Source organism: Buteo buteo, chromosome 18, assembly GCF_964188355.1.
Source record: "Buteo buteo chromosome 18, bButBut1.hap1.1, whole genome shotgun sequence".
In the NCBI taxonomy this organism is placed as follows: Eukaryota; Metazoa; Chordata; class Aves; order Accipitriformes; family Accipitridae; genus Buteo; species Buteo buteo.
This window is the reverse complement of record NC_134188.1, coordinates 25,955,083-25,973,512: the sequence shown is the minus strand read 5'-3', so window position 1 is coordinate 25,973,512 and position 18,430 is coordinate 25,955,083. Positions and strand designations below refer to the sequence as shown.

At 45.7% G+C, this 18,430-nt stretch overlaps 1 protein-coding gene across 2 annotated transcripts; it reads right to left on the bottom strand.

The window, feature by feature from the left end:
* Positions 1-781: 781 nt before the first annotated feature.
* On the bottom strand, positions 782-13,450 carry KCTD21 (potassium channel tetramerization domain containing 21). 2 transcript variants are annotated; one of them, XM_075050184.1, is made up of 4 exons: positions 12,692-13,450; positions 11,972-12,095; positions 11,627-11,893; positions 782-7,433 (listed from the first exon to the last, which is right to left on the bottom strand). In XM_075050184.1, exon 4 carries the CDS (start codon positions 7,401-7,403, stop codon positions 6,621-6,623), a length of 783 nt encoding a protein of 260 aa, XP_074906285.1. In that variant the 5' UTR covers positions 7,404-7,433; positions 11,627-11,893; positions 11,972-12,095; positions 12,692-13,450; the 3' UTR covers positions 782-6,620. The 2 variants fall into 2 exon arrangements, with proteins under 2 accessions (XP_074906285.1, XP_074906284.1); XM_075050183.1 differs by having other exon boundaries at positions 11,972-13,450.
* Positions 13,451-18,430: the final 4,980 nt, after the last annotated feature.

Sequence of the window (18,430 nt, the reverse complement as noted above, 5' to 3'; positions counted from 1 at the left end):
GAGTGGGTGGTGGTGGGCTGGGTTACGTGGCGTTGGGCCTGGGTGATGTGAGATCGGGTGGTGCGGGACCAGCGGTGGGGTTGGTGGGCCTGGGTGGTGTGGGGTTAGGTGGGTGTGGGACCATGTCTGGAGGTAGGGGGTGTTGGGGGGGTGGTATAGGATCGCTGTGGGGCTGGATTTGCAGCAGCCGGGGTTTGGGCTGCTCCTGGTAGCCAGCGTCTCAGCGAGGAGGAGGGGACAGGCTGTGGTGCCAGTTCCATGTTCGTCGTTACTGGTCTCACATAGGGTTGGCATCACCTTAGCGCAGCCCCAATCCTATCCCTTCATGCTCCTCTGTATTTACTAGAAATTTACAATAAATGCTGTTCCTACAGGGCTCAGCTGCAGCCATTGCTTCTTTCAGGAGGCTCCCTTGTCCCTGGGATATGGTTAAAGAGATGGAGGGCTCTAGCTCACCCTGGATCTGCGTCATCTTTTAGGATCCCTCTCTGGATGCTCCTTTGCATCCCCTCTGTGATGTTGGGCAGGGTGCTCGGGAGCCCACCATGCTGCTTGCCATCAGCACAGGCTTAACTGTGGCCATTTGGGACAGAGACCAGTGTCCACCCACGTGCCCAGAAACACGGTGTCTGTGGGTGAGTTAATGTTGGGTGAAGAGCATGGAGGAATTTATGGCAGCTCTCATGCCGACAGCTGCCTGGCACTGGGCAGAAGACACTTCAAATTAGCTTAGCTCTGCTTGAGGGAGGTGCCATCTCCAACCAGTGTCACTCGTGTCTGAGTCAGCTTCCAGGGATAAAGTGCTCTTTCAGAGGAAAAAGCTCAGTTTTTTAATACCCGGAAGAAATTGCCAGCCTGTAGGGTGTATGCATGCAAGGCTGATGCCTTTTCGCTTCCTTACAGCAAACCTTCACCTATCTAGCAATAGTACCCCATAAGGGCAGCATGAAATCATATAGATAATGTTAAATTTATTTTTTCCTGTACAGCAGCAATATATTATAGTTTGTTCAAACTCTGAGACTAGAGACAAGTTAAACAGTGGTAAAGCATTAAGATTAAGAAGGATTTTCACTGGAGAAATGAATCCTCTTTATAAATGCTTGAAACGTAAATGAGCTAATGCATTTAAAATGGTTGTGATTATTTAGGAGGGCTTGTTCATCCAAGTTTTCTACAACTGCACTAATTTTTGGGGAACTTCCTACAATTCTCAGCCATGGAGATGTCTAGGTAAGCATTGCAGTGATGCACTGTGTAAAATCCTTAGAGGAAAAGCTACAGATTCAGCAAACATTGCTGCATGCTTTCTTCTCAAGAAATGTATGTCAGGCAGAGCATCTCCTGCTTCATTCACATTTTATTTACTGTTTTCTAAAATATGTATTAGTGACAGTTCACAAAAGAGTTACAGGCAGAGAAATGCAATCAGATTTTTAAATGTGGTAGCCCTACAGGTTCTCTGAAAGTGGTAAGAAATAAAAACCATCTTTTGACACTTTCCAAATAGTATTCATTCAAAAGCATGGCTTTTAGTGAATTAGGGACCAAATTCTGATCAACAGGAAAATCCTACAGTTAGGAGTAGGAGCAAGAAAATAAGAGAGAGGGGAATGCCAAGAGGGAGAAGAGAAAAGGAATTATTCCATACAGCCCTCCCCTATAGCTCCTTTTTTTCTGAATTCATAGGGAAGCCCTACCTTGTGTTTTTCCCAAGTGAATCTGAGAGCATGATCTGCATACTTATGCTCGATCCAGTCCGTCTCGCACAGAGTATCTGCATGACTGCCTGTACTAATTCACATACAAGACTTATTGGGAGGGTCACATACTAGCACTGCTTGTACCCTGCATGTTTGTGTCCATCAGCATGTGGATACAGGAGTCATTAGAGAATGGCAGTTAAATATTTCAAAATATATTGAAATTCTGAGCAGTGACACCGAATTCAAAGAGATGGGGTGAAAATGAAATTCCCCAACGGAGTCTTCTTCGTAACTTCTCCATTTATCTGTGAAGTATCAGAAGATTGTAGATTTATTTTCCACAGTCTGTGGCTGAAGGCAATATTTATCACTTCCGTCAAGCTTATATATGGACCCCACCAGCCTTTCCTAGACTGGGAATAAATCTGATTGATTGCAGGTATTTACTGCCAGTGAACTCAAGCAGCAATTTATACTCAGCAACCAAGTGAAAATATGGTAGCTACAGCAGTGCATATGTTTGGTGATTTAAAGCACATGCAAATTGAAGCAAAGCTGTCTACTCCTGACAAGTTACTAGTGTAACTCTTGGCATGACCAATATTTAAGTTGCATAATAGGAGATTAAAACTGGAAAGGACCGGTGAGTCATTCTAATCACAGCCTCCTTCCATAGCAAAATCTTTGCCTCCGTTGTTATCTTGCTGTTTTTTTTCCTGAACACATCAAGATTCGTTATTGTTTCCCTTCTAAATCCTGGATTTCTTGTTAACATGTGAATTCCTTCACCTATTTATTCTATTTCCCTACCACTGCCTGCAGCAACAAACACTCCTCCCACCAACTCCTACCGATCCTTAACAGCTGCATGAACCAAAGATATCTTAATATTTATGTATGGTTTCAGTCCATTATAACTGGACATTGTTAGATATTTAAGAGCTATCAAGCCTAAAAAACACATACAGAAATCTGTGAGTGATTCTTTCTGGACTCCATTAAGATGCTTTTTGTCATATAAGAAATCCCACTGTGCTATGCACATGCCCATATCTGAAAATCCCATTAGACTACAGCTAATAACTTGTTTATCATCTGCCCTAACTCTGGTATTTTTCTGCTCTAACACTACTGATCGCTCTATTCAGTGGCTCTCTCAGCATGTAGGCCGTTCAAAAAAAAAGTGCAGGACTTGGCCTCATTTTGTACACGAAGGTGTGGAGGGAGACAGGCATATGGCAGAATCAGAACAGGAGTTATGCACCAAGATGTGGAAGAAAGCACCCTTCAAACTGTAAGGGAAAAAACCTTCACTAGATCCTTTCCTTGTTCTCACACCCCTACAGGAAGAATATTAGTTTGTTCTGAGAGCGAATATTACACTCAACAGTGAAATAATTTTTAGGTGTTACTGCTAATAAATGCTGAATGCTTTTCATGACTAGCAATGGGGTTGTGCTGCACTTAATATAGCTTTGTGCATGTTCACTTTTCTTTAATTCAGGAACTCTTGAGAAGAAGAATCATCAGTCCTCTTGACTGGTAAACAAAAGCAAGTTACGCCTCTAGGGCTCAGAAAAAGAAGGTAAACAAAAGCCAGCTATCTGGATAAAGAGGGAACAAATGTTTTGGAGGGAGAACATTCCTATAAACAGTCATTATAAAATAACTCACAGACTGCAAAATTAGGGAGCAACTATAAATTTAGCTTAGTGTGTACTTTGAAATAGCAACAGCATTTGTATAACATATGTTTGACTGCAATCGCAAGTGATTCACTTACTGCTTATTTCACATACTAGATTAGCATGCAGAACGACTGTGGCATTATAAATAGTATCTCATGCTTAAAGATGTTTATTCCGCTTAGCAATTTAGAGGTATCTCAAGTTTTTCTATTCCTCCCAAAGCCTGTCTTCATTCATGTCTTTATACTTGTTGGAAATTTTGCAGCTCATATGCATATAGAAGAGAGATATTTTGCATCTCTCTGCCTGTTAATAAATGACAGAGATTTGTGGCCAGCTATATCTTTGCCTGATTTAGTTACATGAGCACACATAAATGTGTATTTAAGTCGTCCATCTTTTGCATAATAGACTGATGGGTTAAAACACTCCAGGAGGAGACCCGGGTTCAGTTCTCTCCTCAATCTGTGGGGACTGAAACCCCTATTTCCATGTCAGCAGAATTACCCCAGTTACTGTCTAGGCCAGGTTGGGGCACTCATAATTTCTTGTTTAGACTTTGAAGAAACTGTATAACTGCTTTTAGTGGGGGTGCTGCTACTGTCCAAAGAAAAGAAAAGGGGATGGGAGCAAAGAGGAGGAGTAAATGCTCTAGATTAAGCTATGCATAGTGCTTTTATGGACTCCTCTTATTTGCCTTTCACCAGAAAATGCAGTGTTGATTCAACTCTCCCAGGGAATATTTTTATTTTGCTGAAAACAGAATGGAGCAGTACTAATCCAGAGCTCTAAAGGGTGTAGATCAGACTTCTTCCCCCCTTCCAGATGAGATTTAAGCCTACTGCTCTTACCTTTGAATAAACTCAAGCTGACAGGAAACAAATTACTGCAGGTGAGTATTATTTTAGTCTTGCCATACAAGAACTTCTGTTACAGATCATTTAAAATCTACTTTCAAGGGTGTGGGTTAAAAAGAAATACTGTCAACAGTCCCCAAAAGCTCTGTAAATTCAGCAAAGGCATATCTATTTCAAGGCATAGATCTGATGAAAGAGAGTTCATACATGGTATTTTACAGATCATAATCATATTACCTGCATAGATCATCCCTGTGAATGCCCAGCTGACTGGCAAACTCATGTCAGAAATAAGCTTCACACAGGGGTTGCTTTGCTTTGTTAGTGGCATGCAGCAACCTCTGGAACAGATTACTCCCGCTTTATAATTCAGGACAGGGATGGGGGAAAAAAGAGCTCTTCCTAATGCAACTAAAATTAGAAGAATATAGTGGCTCAAGCTGGAATTTGGCCACAAAATCCTGTTTACAATCCTCAAAATTCAGAAAACTTGCCAGGTTTAATGGTTCTGAGGGCTTCAAGCCCAGTCAGTGGTTCTTAACAACATGGTCCCACGTATATCATGTTGGTTTAGCACCAAGTCAGACAGGGGCAGCTGTTTGTAACAGGCTGCCAATAGCTGCAGAATGTGCATTTTTACCTTCAGCATGCTGATTTGTGTTGTTCATGCAGTTACAGCTTGGGACAGTAGAAATGCATTTATCTCACTTTTTCACAACACTAACAAAATGCTTCTTTATGCTTGTTCACAGGTCAGCTTAATGTAACAACAGACTAGTTACTTTGAAAAACAAGAACATGAACAATACCGAGCTTTGCAGCCCTGTGCTAAGAACTTTTGGAAGCACTAGAATTCTAAATGCAAAACTTGGTTATTGCATTTTCCCTTCTATCTCATGAGATGTAAAGGGAAATGTTCCAGAAGGTCTCTCAGGCACATGTAGCAATGTGGTTAGGGAAAGACAGTGAAGATACTTTTAAATGTAATTTGCTGAGAATGAACCACCTTGAATGTGGCACAAATGTTTAGTGCTAACATGCAGTGAGTGGATTATGATCTTCATTATAGCACAGATCTGGTGTGTAGGAAAAGAGCTTGACCATTGCCATCACCTCTGGTTTCCCACTGCCTTACCTCTGACAATCTGACACTGAAGCCAAGCAAGCGGGTAAAATGCTAGCTTAGTGACCTGACCATTTCACAATGATGTAAAAAAAAAACCCCAAAAACCAGGCTCAATGTACCAGGATAGGAAAAGTGAGCCTCTGTTTTTGTAATAAAAAATACTAGGCATAACCTGATGGGAATGTTGTCTTTTGAGAAGGAATCCATCCTACCTAGAGAGCATCACATGCACTCCAGGCACTGCTGAAGGGAGATGTGCCCAAAAGAAGGCTGTGTCCAGGCAGAAGAGGCTCAAACATTTAGAAGATATTCAGGGGCCTCTGCCCCCAAATCTGTCTCCACCTCAGCAAGTTTCAGCAGCATCCTCCAGACAAATATAACATTGTAAGAGAAAGAAAAGGACTAGTTGTCTTGGATGCTTTTGGAATGTAAAAGTAAAGGTTTAAGAGCATCCAAAGCAAAGTTCCCCCACCAGCCACAATCTTCTCAGTTTGTAAGAACACCGTTCTCTTTGCTATGGCTTCCTTGGTCGTTCCCCATGCCAGTCACGTCATTCAAACGTGGCTTCCCTGAAAGCAGAACAGAGCAGGGGCTTCCTCACAAGGTTCAGGAAAAAAAACAAGCCAGCTTCAGGTGGTGACAGAAATCCTTTGCTGACCCCAAAGAGACAGGATCCCTTACTCATTTGCAGTTTGCACCACCCTTTGCCACTATACTGAGGGTGTGTACGTGGGGAGGCTTCTCTGCGGATCCGACCAAACTTCCTGGATGCTCTGCACAGGTGATATGGCAAGACATGGAAAACATGCCCCCAGGGCTGTCTGCTGCACTGCAGCTCCATGGCATCTTCCACTGCATCTGATCTCCAGATACTTTCCAGACCTTGATTACTGAACCCTCGCATCCCCTTGCAATATAGGTTAAGGATCACTCCCATTTTCCAACTGGAAAATGTAGGAAGGACAGAAGTTAAGTGATTTTCCTCACAATTGTACAGCAGGTCAGAGGTGGAGGCAGAGACAGAACCAATCCTTAATTCAGGTGCTAGACAATATTCCTTCCGCTTAGAATATGGACATATTCTGAAAGGTTGTATTGGTAAATACATTAAAGGAAAATCATCTCCTTGTTAGTGACTCTTAATCCAGATAAGCATGATTCTGAATTAGGCTGTAAGTGTGTTTTAAATGGAAACACTTAACCTGTGTTATCTCCATGCTGGCACCATAATAAACAGCCATTCCTACTTGTACCGAATTAGGCGAATAATCTTATTATTCATGAAATCTGAAGTATGTGGATGAGAAGAATCTATGCAGAAACCATCACTCATGGCTATTTTTAGCACTTCCTCCACAAACACCTGGAAACTATTGATTTGCTTATTATCTGGCACCACCCAGAGTCTCTTTAAGTTCTGCCTGGTGTACTCCTCTTCGGGAAGGCCTTCCACACTTGCAACCCAATCTAAGGTCAAATGGTTGGGGTCCTGCAGGTAGCTGGATATTGAAGAGAGGTTTCCATTGAAGCAATAGTAAAGTTTGGAACCGAGAAGCTTCAGGAACAGACATGACGTGGAGAAGATATGAGCACTGAACACCTCCATGTTGGAGGAAGACAGGCTGTAGATCTGGGGTGCTTCTCGGACGGTGAAATGAACAGTCTGGGTCTTCTGATCAAGGGTGATGTTGAGCATGGCATTCTTCTCCGCTTTAGAAAGCTCCACCTCCTTCTCCTGCAAGGCCTCAATCAGTGGCTGAATTTGATAAAAATCTACCTCCCGTCGAAGCAAGCTCATTTCCTGAAAGTCTTCAGGGAGGTCCAAGTGAGAAGTTCGTAAGAAGTTCAGGATATAGCGGAAGATTTTGCCATCTCTGTCAATAAAGCAGTGGCCTTGGCTGTCCTTCTTGGTTGGGATCTTCCCGCTAAACATGGCGCCCAGCATAGAGTCTGGAAAGCTAGTCAGGGTGGACAGCGAGGTGGTATAGAGTTTTCCTCCAACATTGAGCGTGATGGGTTCTGACATGATGGAAAAGTCACGATGCTGGGACTAATTCTAAAACAAAAACAAAAATCCAACACCACACATTTAGTTGCATTTACCTGTTTGAAAGGTTAAACTACAGAGGTAAAAAGTCCTAAATATATAAGGGTAACTACATGGCAAGAATTCATCATAGAAATTAGAAGTGGGGAATTACTTTTGGAGGTTGTATCTTGAGAACAAGCGTAAGGATGTTTTTTCTCTCAACAGACTTGAACAGGAACTTTGTTTAGTTCAGTTGAGTGCCAGAAATCATGAGTCTTGCAAAGCTTTACAATCAAGCCAAAAGTGAGATCTCTCCCACAGATGCCTACAGCGGAACGACTGCTGACTTCAAAGCAAGAGTTGTGTCCTGGGCTTACCTGGTCCCATCTCCCTCGCCAACACAGAATTTAGAGGGGGGAAAAAAAGGAGAGGACAAGAACTGGACACACCCCAACGTCTTCCATGGCATCTGAAGATATAATTGAAGCAACAAAGCGGTTGCAGCAGAATCCCCTGACACACATTTGAGTGCAGTCAGCCTAGCAGGGAGCCAGCGAGCAGTGCTGCCGTAAGCACGCGACAGTCTGCGGTTCCATTCAGTAAAAAAAACCAACAGGCTTTCTCCTTCCAACGTGCTTTACCTTAGAAAACATTTCCTCATTAATTGGGGCCGTATCCCAGTTGACGTAGTTTCCACACAGCTCCTCTGCAATCAGCTGAGACAAACGGAGGATGCGATTTTATGGTGCAGTTAAGCATCACTGCCTCTGGAAGGGACATACCTCCCTTCACCCTCCACCATACTTTCCTCCTCCCTTACACCAGCTCTGGCACTCATCTGACCCCACAGTGAGCCAGTTTAGGGAGAAAAACCATCCTTTTCTATTCAGGATATGTTTCTGCTAGATCTTGGAAGCAGATGAATGCCAGGGCTGGTGCAAGGGAAGAGGAAGGAGCTACGCAGCCCTTTCCATTGCAGATCCGCTCAGCTGCCTTGAAAAGGTGGGCCCTTATTGCTGATAGCTGAGGACCTGCAAATCTGTTTTCCCTTGTTTGCTGAATCCAAATCAATCAACAGTTTATTCCCAGTTTTATTATTGACTTAATCAGCAGGAAACCCACCCATGTTTGCTTGCAGAGGTGGGAGGTAGCTCTTGCTGTATTAACTACGATCACTCAACAGAAAGCCACCAAATGGCTCCCTTAAAATTAAACTTAACCACAGGCATTTTCCTGACTAGTCATGGAATACTTATAGACACTACCACACTATTATCAGCTCTGGAGTCACAGCAAAATACAGATAGGAAGAACGTCATCTTGTGCTGGAATATCAATTCTTTTGTGGCTGCTAAAAACCAAGTAATAGTCTTAGGCACCTTAAACACACCTCTAGATAGCAAGCACATTTTGCTATGAAAATCTTGCCCAACCTAGGGCAGCTAATGAACAGGTCAAAGCAGAATCTGTATTTCACTTCTAGTTTTAAGACCAACATTCCACTCTGTTCTTTAACCCTGCACACACAGTGTATATCTCACTGCACAATAATTAATGGCAAGAAACAGATCTCGAAATCCAGAGTGTTTTGCCTGTGTCCACAGTGTTTTGCCTTAACCAACCAACATACTTGCAGTAGCTGGGGAAGGAAAGTCAATCTTTGCTGCTTTTTTCTGATAAACTTGTTTATGAAAAAAGCTTTTCATAAACTCCTAAAAATTAAGATTAAATGGGTTGTCAGTTTTCTCTCTGCTCATCCAACCAGCATTTGCAGTCCCTACCCCAGTTTATCAGGCCTGGGTACTTTGCTAATGCAATCTAAAGGTTCTCCAAGAATGCGGCACGGAAATCACTTCTGCTTTGTGGCATTTCCACAGAAAGGAGCTACCAAGAGAGCATTTGATCTTGGACATGGGTGGCTATAACTTGCAGTCACTAAGGACAAGTATGAATTGGCTTACGGTTCTTGGAAGCAGAGAAATACAGTAAAGCCTTTTGTGTAGCTGCTCCCCAAGTAGCACTTAAAATTCCCTCAAATTAGATCAGCTAGACATCTAATTTGAGAGTTGAAGATGTGAAGAGGATTTATTTTGTGCTTTTAGAGTGACTTGTATTTAAATACATTTTTCTTTTAAAAACAGATGTATTTAATATCATGGGGAAAAAATCTACAGTTGATTTAAAGTCATAATCTTTTCAGGTGATGTAAATTGAGAGAAACCAGCAGTGGTGAACATTTTGGAAAAGTCAAGCTCCTGAATAGAAGCTGCTGTCAGCATTTCAGCATTTCAATCAACCAAGGCTTGTAAATTTTAACTTGGGTTTTACTCACAGGAGCATTCTCAACAGATGCATAGAGAACATTTCTGTAATGACCTTCTACTCCATGAGTTTAGTTCAGCAAATAATTGGTTCCAACCTGGAAGAGTGATGGGGTTTGACACAGCAGGAAGGTATGAAAGAGCATGCAAAATGACAAAATCTACCTGTTTTCATTTATTGATGCCTTCACATATTTAAAACCATCAGCTCAGTTCTTTCATTATCATAACACTTCCTTTGCTTAATAGTTTTGAATGTAGAATAGCTTTGGATAAGCTTATTTCCCCTCTTATGTATTCATCACATTTAAGAGTGCTTTAATTAGCTAATAAATAAAATTCTGTATATGTAATTTAACTGAGTGCCTGTTCCACCCAACTTTGCAAAACTCCACAAGTGTACAAGTAATACTCAAAAAAAAAAAGCATCAGTCATGATTTGCCAACTTAAATGTAATATAAAGAAATGGCATAAATATTACTATGTATTTAACCACTCTGAAAAATGGGTACAGCTGTAGTCTATTCTTTTTAGCCAAAAAGTGCAGTTTAATGGAAAGTCTAAAGTAATAAATAAGTTTCTGTGGTTTTCAGAGAGACTTTTCCTTAAGACATGTATCTCTCTCTCTAAAGACAATTTTAAACAGGATTTTTCAGGTTACTTATTGAGATAAAAAATGATCACTTAAATCATTCCAGTTAAAAATAATCTACTCTGAAACAGCAACTTTATGAAACACTAAAGAGATATGGTATGCCTGGTTCTGTTCAACAGTCTCATTGAAGAGCTGAAGAAAACTCTCACTGCGTTAACAAAATAAAGCTAATACTAGTTTAGCTAAAGCTATAAATACCAGCAGGGCAGAGAAGAGGTACTAAACAGATCAGAAAACAAACCAAGAAGTTTTTATTTGGGAAAATAGGTAGCAATGCCTTGATTTCCATGACAAGTAAACCCTAATACAAGTATTTCTTGGGAAAATGTTGCTTGGGAAAAGCAGCAGTAATCAATTGCAAGCACAGATTTCACCTTACAAATGGCAGGGAAGGAAAATGAATCAATTCTTTAGGATTTCAGAGGCAACACCTAAGACGGGGTTAATGGGCTGATCCTAGTGTCGTTCAGAGAATCTCATTAATGAAATTAATTAACCACAGAGCAGCAAAGCAAGAGCGATCTGTAATTTGGTAGGAGTGGATCATGATGACTTGTTAGGGTTTCCAAAGTCCATCCCACAGGCTGCTTATGGCCTCTGAAGCCCTTACGCGTGGCATTAAAGGCATTAAAAGTTGTAGCATCCCCTGAAATATGAGTTAATGGATGCTGTGACAGCAACAGGGTCTTTTGCTGCTGGACGTAGTGATATGTGGCCATTTACACAGTCATTGCCCCTGGTTTTAATTTTATACATAAGGTATTGCACTGCTGGTTAATATTATAGTGTAGCCTTCAATAGCTCACCCGTAAAACATCCCTCCACGACCAAAACTTTGGAAACCTGTATTTAAGATAGTGAAGTATGTGCCGTTCCGTTAAGAAATTGTTGAGGAGTAACAATGAACTGCAAAATACACACACAGCAAAAAAAAAAAAAAAAAAAAAAGAAAAAAAAAAAAGGAGATGAATTATTTAGGCTGGCACAATGAAGGATGCCTAAATGGCAATAAAATTAAAGCAAGCCGGGGACCATTTCTGCTAAGCATCAGGAAGAGCAGCCAGACTAAAAACCTCTCTGGCTTTTTGAGTATTGCCCAAGAGAGCTGGTGAAAGCCACATCAGCTGGATAAATGTTACAAGAGACAGATCATGTAATGCATTATAGGAACTAATTCTGCATTGGGAGGGGCAGGATTGATTTCAGCTAAAAAGGAGGTCTGAAAAAAGAAATATCTGGGCACCTGTGTGGCAGCTGGAGACTTTAAATGTGGTTCAGCAGGAGAAGGTGGTTGTTCGCAGGATGGGGCTCCAGTCTGCTTCATTAGAGTGCACTAATGGCAAGCACATAATCAGGCAAAGACACTTCTTTCTGTGCAATGCTCGTCCTGCTTTGGGTTTTGCCTCAGATTCCCCACAGTCGTCACATATCACTTTGCTCCATCGCGTCTTACTGAAACCCGTGTTTCGGTTTGAGGTAAAAATTCCAGTTTCCACGGAACACCCAAGTCCTGAGGAAAAAAACCTCATGAAATTGTGAACTCCAGACGTGGGCACATCCAGCCCCATGGCATTTTCTGTGACTGTACCTGCAGACCAGTTTTGTGCCTTGTCCCTTCTCAAGGGAACGATTTCACAGAGGAAATCCAGACCCTCAGCTCCGAGTTTGTGCCCCACTGTGTTATGGGGACTGCAGACGAGGCAGTTTGAAGACTAGAAGTCACTCCATGAAAGACAGGAGAAAAATAATAATAAAAGAACAACAAAGGGAGGGCAGAAACAAAATAAATAGTATTTAGGGGATTAAAAAAAAAGATAAAAAACTCAGTTGACCACTTACCTAACCAGCAGCAGCCAGTAGGCATCAAGTGAGAGTGGGGTTTAAGGAAGGATTTGGGATAAAAATCTGTCACAAGGACAGATTCACCCTCCCTTCACGTACCCCTGATGCACATTGATTTATCTCAGCTCATCTTCAGCTACAGCAGGTTAAGCATTTACAATATGATTTCTACACCCCATATGCTTATTTGTAGTAATCTTGGAGAGGAAAAATCATGTTTTCCCATTGCTGCAGGACAGACCCACCTAATTTTGGACACTTGTTTAATATTATCCCCTCCAATAAATATAGTGCCGCTTAAAATTCAGTCGGTGAAGCAGAGCAGTGGCATGTCTGCCAGGAGCAATATATCCCGAAACACAGCGCTGGGAGGGGGGTGTGGGGGTGGGAAGCAGCTGCTTTTTGTTTCGGGACTGCTGTGAGCCACTGGAAATTTCCAGCCAGCGTTTGGGAAAAGGCTGCTCACCCCGAAGGCTGGCGCTGGGGACACGGGTGACAAGCTCCGGGAGGGAACTCCAACTCCCAGCAGGCGCGTGGCAGGAAACAACGGCTCACCCTTCCCTTCTCGCTGTAAAACGGGATCCGTATCGATCTGCCGCCGGCTGCGATACCCGGAGATAGACGTGCTGGCTGTCCACCTTCGGAGAGCAGCTGCTTAGCCGCCAGTTATTTATATTTAATTTTCGAATCGCGCTTCGTCAGACACAGAAACGCTCCTCTGCCAAGGAGAGGCGCGAACAACGGGAAAGCGTGAACGGGAGTTTCATGACATCCGTGGTTTGTTGTGGGTACGATCCTGTGCCTTCATCCCTTCCCAGACCTGCACTTTGATGCCCTTGAGCATCTCCTGGGCTGCTTGCTTAGGGATGCAGGTGAATGCAAAAGGCTGCTCGTCCGGCTCTCTGCAGACGCTGAGTTTAAGCAATAAAGAGAAGTGGGTAGGGAGACAGGGGTAGGAAAATAAAGCTGGTGCCCTGTTAGTAAGAGGAAGGAGCAATATAAAACAAAGGTCAGGTTCCTCCTGAAAGAAGAGGAATGAAAGCAGCGGTGCACGGCGGGTACGAAGAGAACAAAATGAAGGTTAACTGCTACTGAAGGAGAACGGCAGAAGACAAGATGGAGGGGGAGAGGGAGTGCAGAGCCAGAGAGATGCGGCTGCAGTGAGGTTTGGAGAATAAAAGCCAAAGTGCTGCGGTGCTTTGTGCCCTCCTGGCGTGATCTCCGACACCCGTGGGCTCGGGTGCGGGCAATGCAGACTGTCAGGAGGCCACTGCCACCGGCTGCCAGGAGGGAGCCCGTTCGGGGTCTCGTGGCAGCCAGAGCAACACTTCTCCTTCCAAACAGCTGATATAACCCTTTGTACAGTCCAATATACCAATTTAATCCCAGCCCCAGCAAAGGTTTTCACTAATTTCTAACGCCCTGTCCAAGAATGCACATGGGTATCACTTGGCACCCTCGGAGTATCTTCCAAATACTCTTCTTTCTTTCCTGGCCCACTTCATCGGCACACGTGGCAGACCACCACCTGCGTACTGCTCGATGCACGCACGGGGTGGTTCAGCAATCCAGCTTCCATCCCATCTCCCACCGACACCGTCACTTCCAGGGCACCCCTCCAATTAGAGGGCAGCCAATTGCCAGCGCGGATGCAGCCGCACGCGAGCAAAAAGCGCTCAAAAAAAAATCACACTAATAAGGTAGGTGGCAGCCAGAATCAGACCCTCTGCGGGGTACGGCTCACGCACATCGATGGCCCAGCTCGGCTGGACGCAGAGCCAGGCCTGTGGGTGAGCGTACAGGGCTTGGATTTGCTAAACCGCTGTAAAACCTTTAATTTCGGAGATGTTTCATTGACAGCGGGTGGGGGTAGGCAAAGTTTGCAGAGTGGCGCTGAGCCCTACACTGTTAAGGGCAGCCAGAGGTATGGCTCCTCCCTACACAGCCAGGCGTTCACACTATTAAATTAGCTAAAAATACTAAAAAAATACACACACACACCCACCCCCGAGCAGCGGATCACCCGTCCTGCCCGCACCACCCCACAGCGTTTCTCCGCGGAACACCAGCGCGGTTCCCCAGCCCGCCGGTCCCCATTCCCCCGTGCCTCAGTTTCCCCACTTGGAAGGGATAACGATGGGGTGACCCCGGCCCTTCCCAAGTCCCCCCCCAAACCGGGTGAATCCCCTTCCCAGCCCCTTCGCCGGACCCACCTGCGCCCCCTCCAGCCACCGAGCCCCGTCGCTTACCGGGCACCGCGGGAGGAGGAGGAGGAGGAGGAGGAGGAGGAGGAGGAGGAAGCAGGGGGCGCGGCGTGGATCGACTCGGTCGCGCTTGGGATTTGTAGTTCGCCGTCGCCTTCGGCCCTGCCCCGGCGCTGCCCGCAGGACTGCGGCTCGCAACCGGCCACACCGCAGCCTGACGGGCAGGGACCGGCCCCGTTACGGCGAGAGGTAACGGGGGGGAAAGGGGGTGTCGGGGGGGGGGTCGGTTAGGGGTTGGGGTGCTCGGAGGGAGGGGCGATTGGGGAGGGGTGGTCTGGGGTCGGGGTGAAGGGGGGGTGCTCGGGGGGAGGGATGCGGGAGGGTGGTCGGGGAAAGGGGTGCGGGAAGGATGCTCGGGGTGAGGGATGCAGGAGGGATGCTCAGCGTGAGGGATGCAGGAGGAGTAGTCAGGGAAAGGGGTGCAGGAGGGATGCTTGGGGTGAGGGATGCAGGAGGGATGCTCGGGGTAAGGGATGCAGGAGGAGTAGTTGGGGAAAGGGGTGCAGGAGGGATGCTTGGGGTGAGGGATGCAGGAGGGATGCTCGGGGTAAGGGATGCAGGAGGAGTAGTCAAGGAAAGGGGTGCAGGAGGGATGCTTGGGGTGAGGGACGCAGGAGGGATGCCCAGGGTGAGGATGTAGGAGTAGTCAGGGAAAGGGGTGCAGGAGGGATGCTCAGGGTGAGGGATGCAGGAGAAGTAGCTGGAGAAAGGGGTGCGGGAAGGATGCTTAGGGTGAGGGATGCAGGAGGGGTGCTCGGGGGTCAGGCTGCTCGGAGGGAGGGATGCTCGGGGGTCGGGAAGCAGAAGGGAAGGCTTGGGGAAAGGGGTGCAGGAGTGGTAGTTGGGGAGAGGGGTGCAGGAGGGATACTCAGGGTGAGGAGGCAGGAGAGGGGCTCAGGGGGAGGGATGCAGGAGGGGTGCTCAGGGAAAGGGGTGCAGGAGGGATGGTCAGGGGTTGGAGTGCTCGGGGTTGGGATGCTGGGGATTGGGATGGTGGAGGGATACTCGGAGGAAGGGGTGCAGGCTGGATGCTCAGTGGGAGGAATGCTCAGCAGTTGGGATGCAGGAGATTGTTTCAAGGGTTGGGATGCAGGAAGGAGCTGGGAGTAAGAGGTGCTTGGGGGTTGGGATGCAGTCAGGGTTCTCAGGAACTGGGATGCTCGGAGGGAGGGATGCTCAGGGGAAGGGATGCAGGAGGAATGCTTGGGAGGGATACTCAGAGGGATGCTGAGGGGTTGGGATGTAGAAGAGGGCTTGGAGGGAGGTATGCAGGAGAGATGGTTGAAGTAAGGGCTGCTCAGAGGGCCAAGATGCAGGAAGGATGCTCAAGGGAAGGGTGCTTGGAGGGAGGGGTTCAGGAAGAGGCCCAGGATTCGGGACTGCCAGAGAGATTGCTCAGAGAGAGGGATGCTCTGTGGTCAGGATGCAGGAGAGAGCCCTGGAGGAGGGATGCTTGAGGATTTGGATGTTTTGGGGGTCAGACTACAGGGAGATGCTTAGAGGGAGAGGTACAGGAGCAACATTGGCAAGTGGGCGTGTGTGCATTCCCCCGGTGCCTGCAGGGCTTTGCAAACCTGTTTACAAGGCAGCATCTTGTTGTGAGAAACAGGCCAAGATGGGTTCAGTTTTTCCCCAGGGAAGCTGACCTGGGGAGAGACACCCAGGGATGTTCCCATCCCATAGGGAGCCAAAAGACCCTAAAAGTGAGGGTCAAATTCAGAGCAGTCCAGATCCAAACCCCCTGCAGGTTAAATCTGCCCTGGCTTGGACTTTGCAGGTGTTACCGAGGGATAAAAGCAGATGTTGGAATATTTGTCACTTCTGTGAGGTTTTCAAAACGCTTTGGGACCTCAACTATACCCTGCTGTGTTTGTATCACGGAACTCATGGCAGAGATATTTCAACTGCGTGCCCTACCTCAGGCTGAAAGGATGTAGCAAGGGGCTGAGCTTTCACCTGGGGAGGGCGTTGGAAATGCCTCGGACATCTTTGATGGAGTCCATAAAGTTTGCCATGGTCTCACTTCTCCTTCTGGGTTTCTGGATCAGCTGATGCAAAGCTGAATATGTTGGGGGCTGAAGGGAAACTGAGGTCCCGGATGAGTGTCATATCCCATTTTTCCTGAAGGCACCACCAAAAAATTGGAGATCTCTGTATCTCCAAGCAGTGAGGCAGTGTCTGATGGATCCCAGCCAGCGTCAGCAGCCCTTGGTCCGGTATGCTTTGCTGAACAGGACGTGGTTTTGCCTTGGGTTATATCCAGGGGTTTAATTTCTATACACAGAAAAAAGCAGACAGAAATCTGAAGAAAGAAGAGTGATGTTAATGCTATAAATACCTCCAAGAAAACAAACAACTTTCTGGAGTAGATGTATTTACAGCCTCCAGGGATGATGGTAGAAAGGACATTGGTCTGAAGGTCAGTGCAGGATCCGGGTGCTCCTAGTATAAAGCCCCATGGAAGTACAGCAGCACAGTCCTGGCTGAGAGCTCTGGCTAAAGAGAGCAGCGGGCTTTTGGGGGGAGAAAAGGAAGATATCTTCATCTGGGGGATGTGAGGAGGGGTAACCATCCTGGGAAAAACTTACCTAGCGCGGGCAGGACAAAGCTTTTGGGCATCCAATGCCAAATATATTCCAAAAATTAAAAAGCAACTGGGGTGGGTTATTTTTGTCTGTGGTTGGCGCTGGGCTTAGCCATAGAGGTTTGTCACTGCTGGTCTAGCGGTTAGAGCAAGTCCTGCCTTATGTGCCTTTTTTCTGCTGCTGGTTTTCAAGGCAATGGGAGAGAGGAATTTAATTCCTTGTACCTTGCTTTCTGCATCTATACCAGGATGGCTGATAATATTCTAGTGATGGTTTTGAGATGCTTTATTAGAAAAGGATATTAGTAAGTATTAGAGATACATGTATGTAGCTGTTGACTGGAGGGGAGGAACAGAGCTGGGAGGAGGAGTCTGGGGAAAGAGAGGATGAAATGTTAGGGCCTTGGGCTTTATTTGGTATTATTGTGCTGATCGCTTTGACATCCAGCCAAAGCCTTTTTTTTTTATTTCATGACCGAGTGCCTAAGAGCAAAAAACACAGAACAAGAGAAGAGACTGGGGGATTTGTGTGCAAAGGGATCAAAGAAGAAGCACTGGAGAAATAAGAGAACAGGGTAGCTATGATAGATGGGTTCAGGTAGGGCAGCCAGCCCAGCACTGTTGTCCATGAATTAAGGCCATGGTCAATCACTTGTAGATGGCTGATAGAATTGTATGGTGTGGTCAAACACACTTATAATGTTTTAGAGGAAAAAGGAATGGTGAAATATATGGTACTACAGAAGGAAGGAAAAGAGTCTGCAGTGGTCTGTGGATCTAAAACATCAACAGATTTTAAAAAAGGTAGGGACTACTAGATGGTAAATTTAGGTGGATTGCAAATAGATGTCTTTTGGTTAGTTACTATTTAGGGACCCCTTAGAAAAGTGTGTGGTCACAGGGGACAAACTCGTTGTTCCCAAGGTGGAGGTCCTGACGTACAGCAAAGCTGTGCAAAGTGCCAACAGTCCAGCTGGGTGACGATGCTCAAATAAATCTTTACTCTCTGGAGAGGACAAAAAGCTGCCAAGCAGGGTGGAAGGTCCTGCTGAGCGTGAGGGCAGCCTCCTGCTCCAAATCTGCTACTGCCTGTGGCTGAAGGGGAATCTCCATCAGGGCTCTACCAAAGGGCAGTTCTGATTCAGCGCAACGGAGGACAGGAAAGCACAAAGAGTTTTGCCAGCCAGAAGTAATTAGCTCTAGTGAGTAGGAGACACACAACACAAGTGCAATCTGTCACTGGAAAGCACTTTCGTTCAGGAAGCAAAGAATATGTGATCTCCTTGTAAAGAGAAGGTGAATTTAGAAAGGCAGATTATAATTACGTGCAAAGAAATTTGGCCAGGCTTCTGTGCTG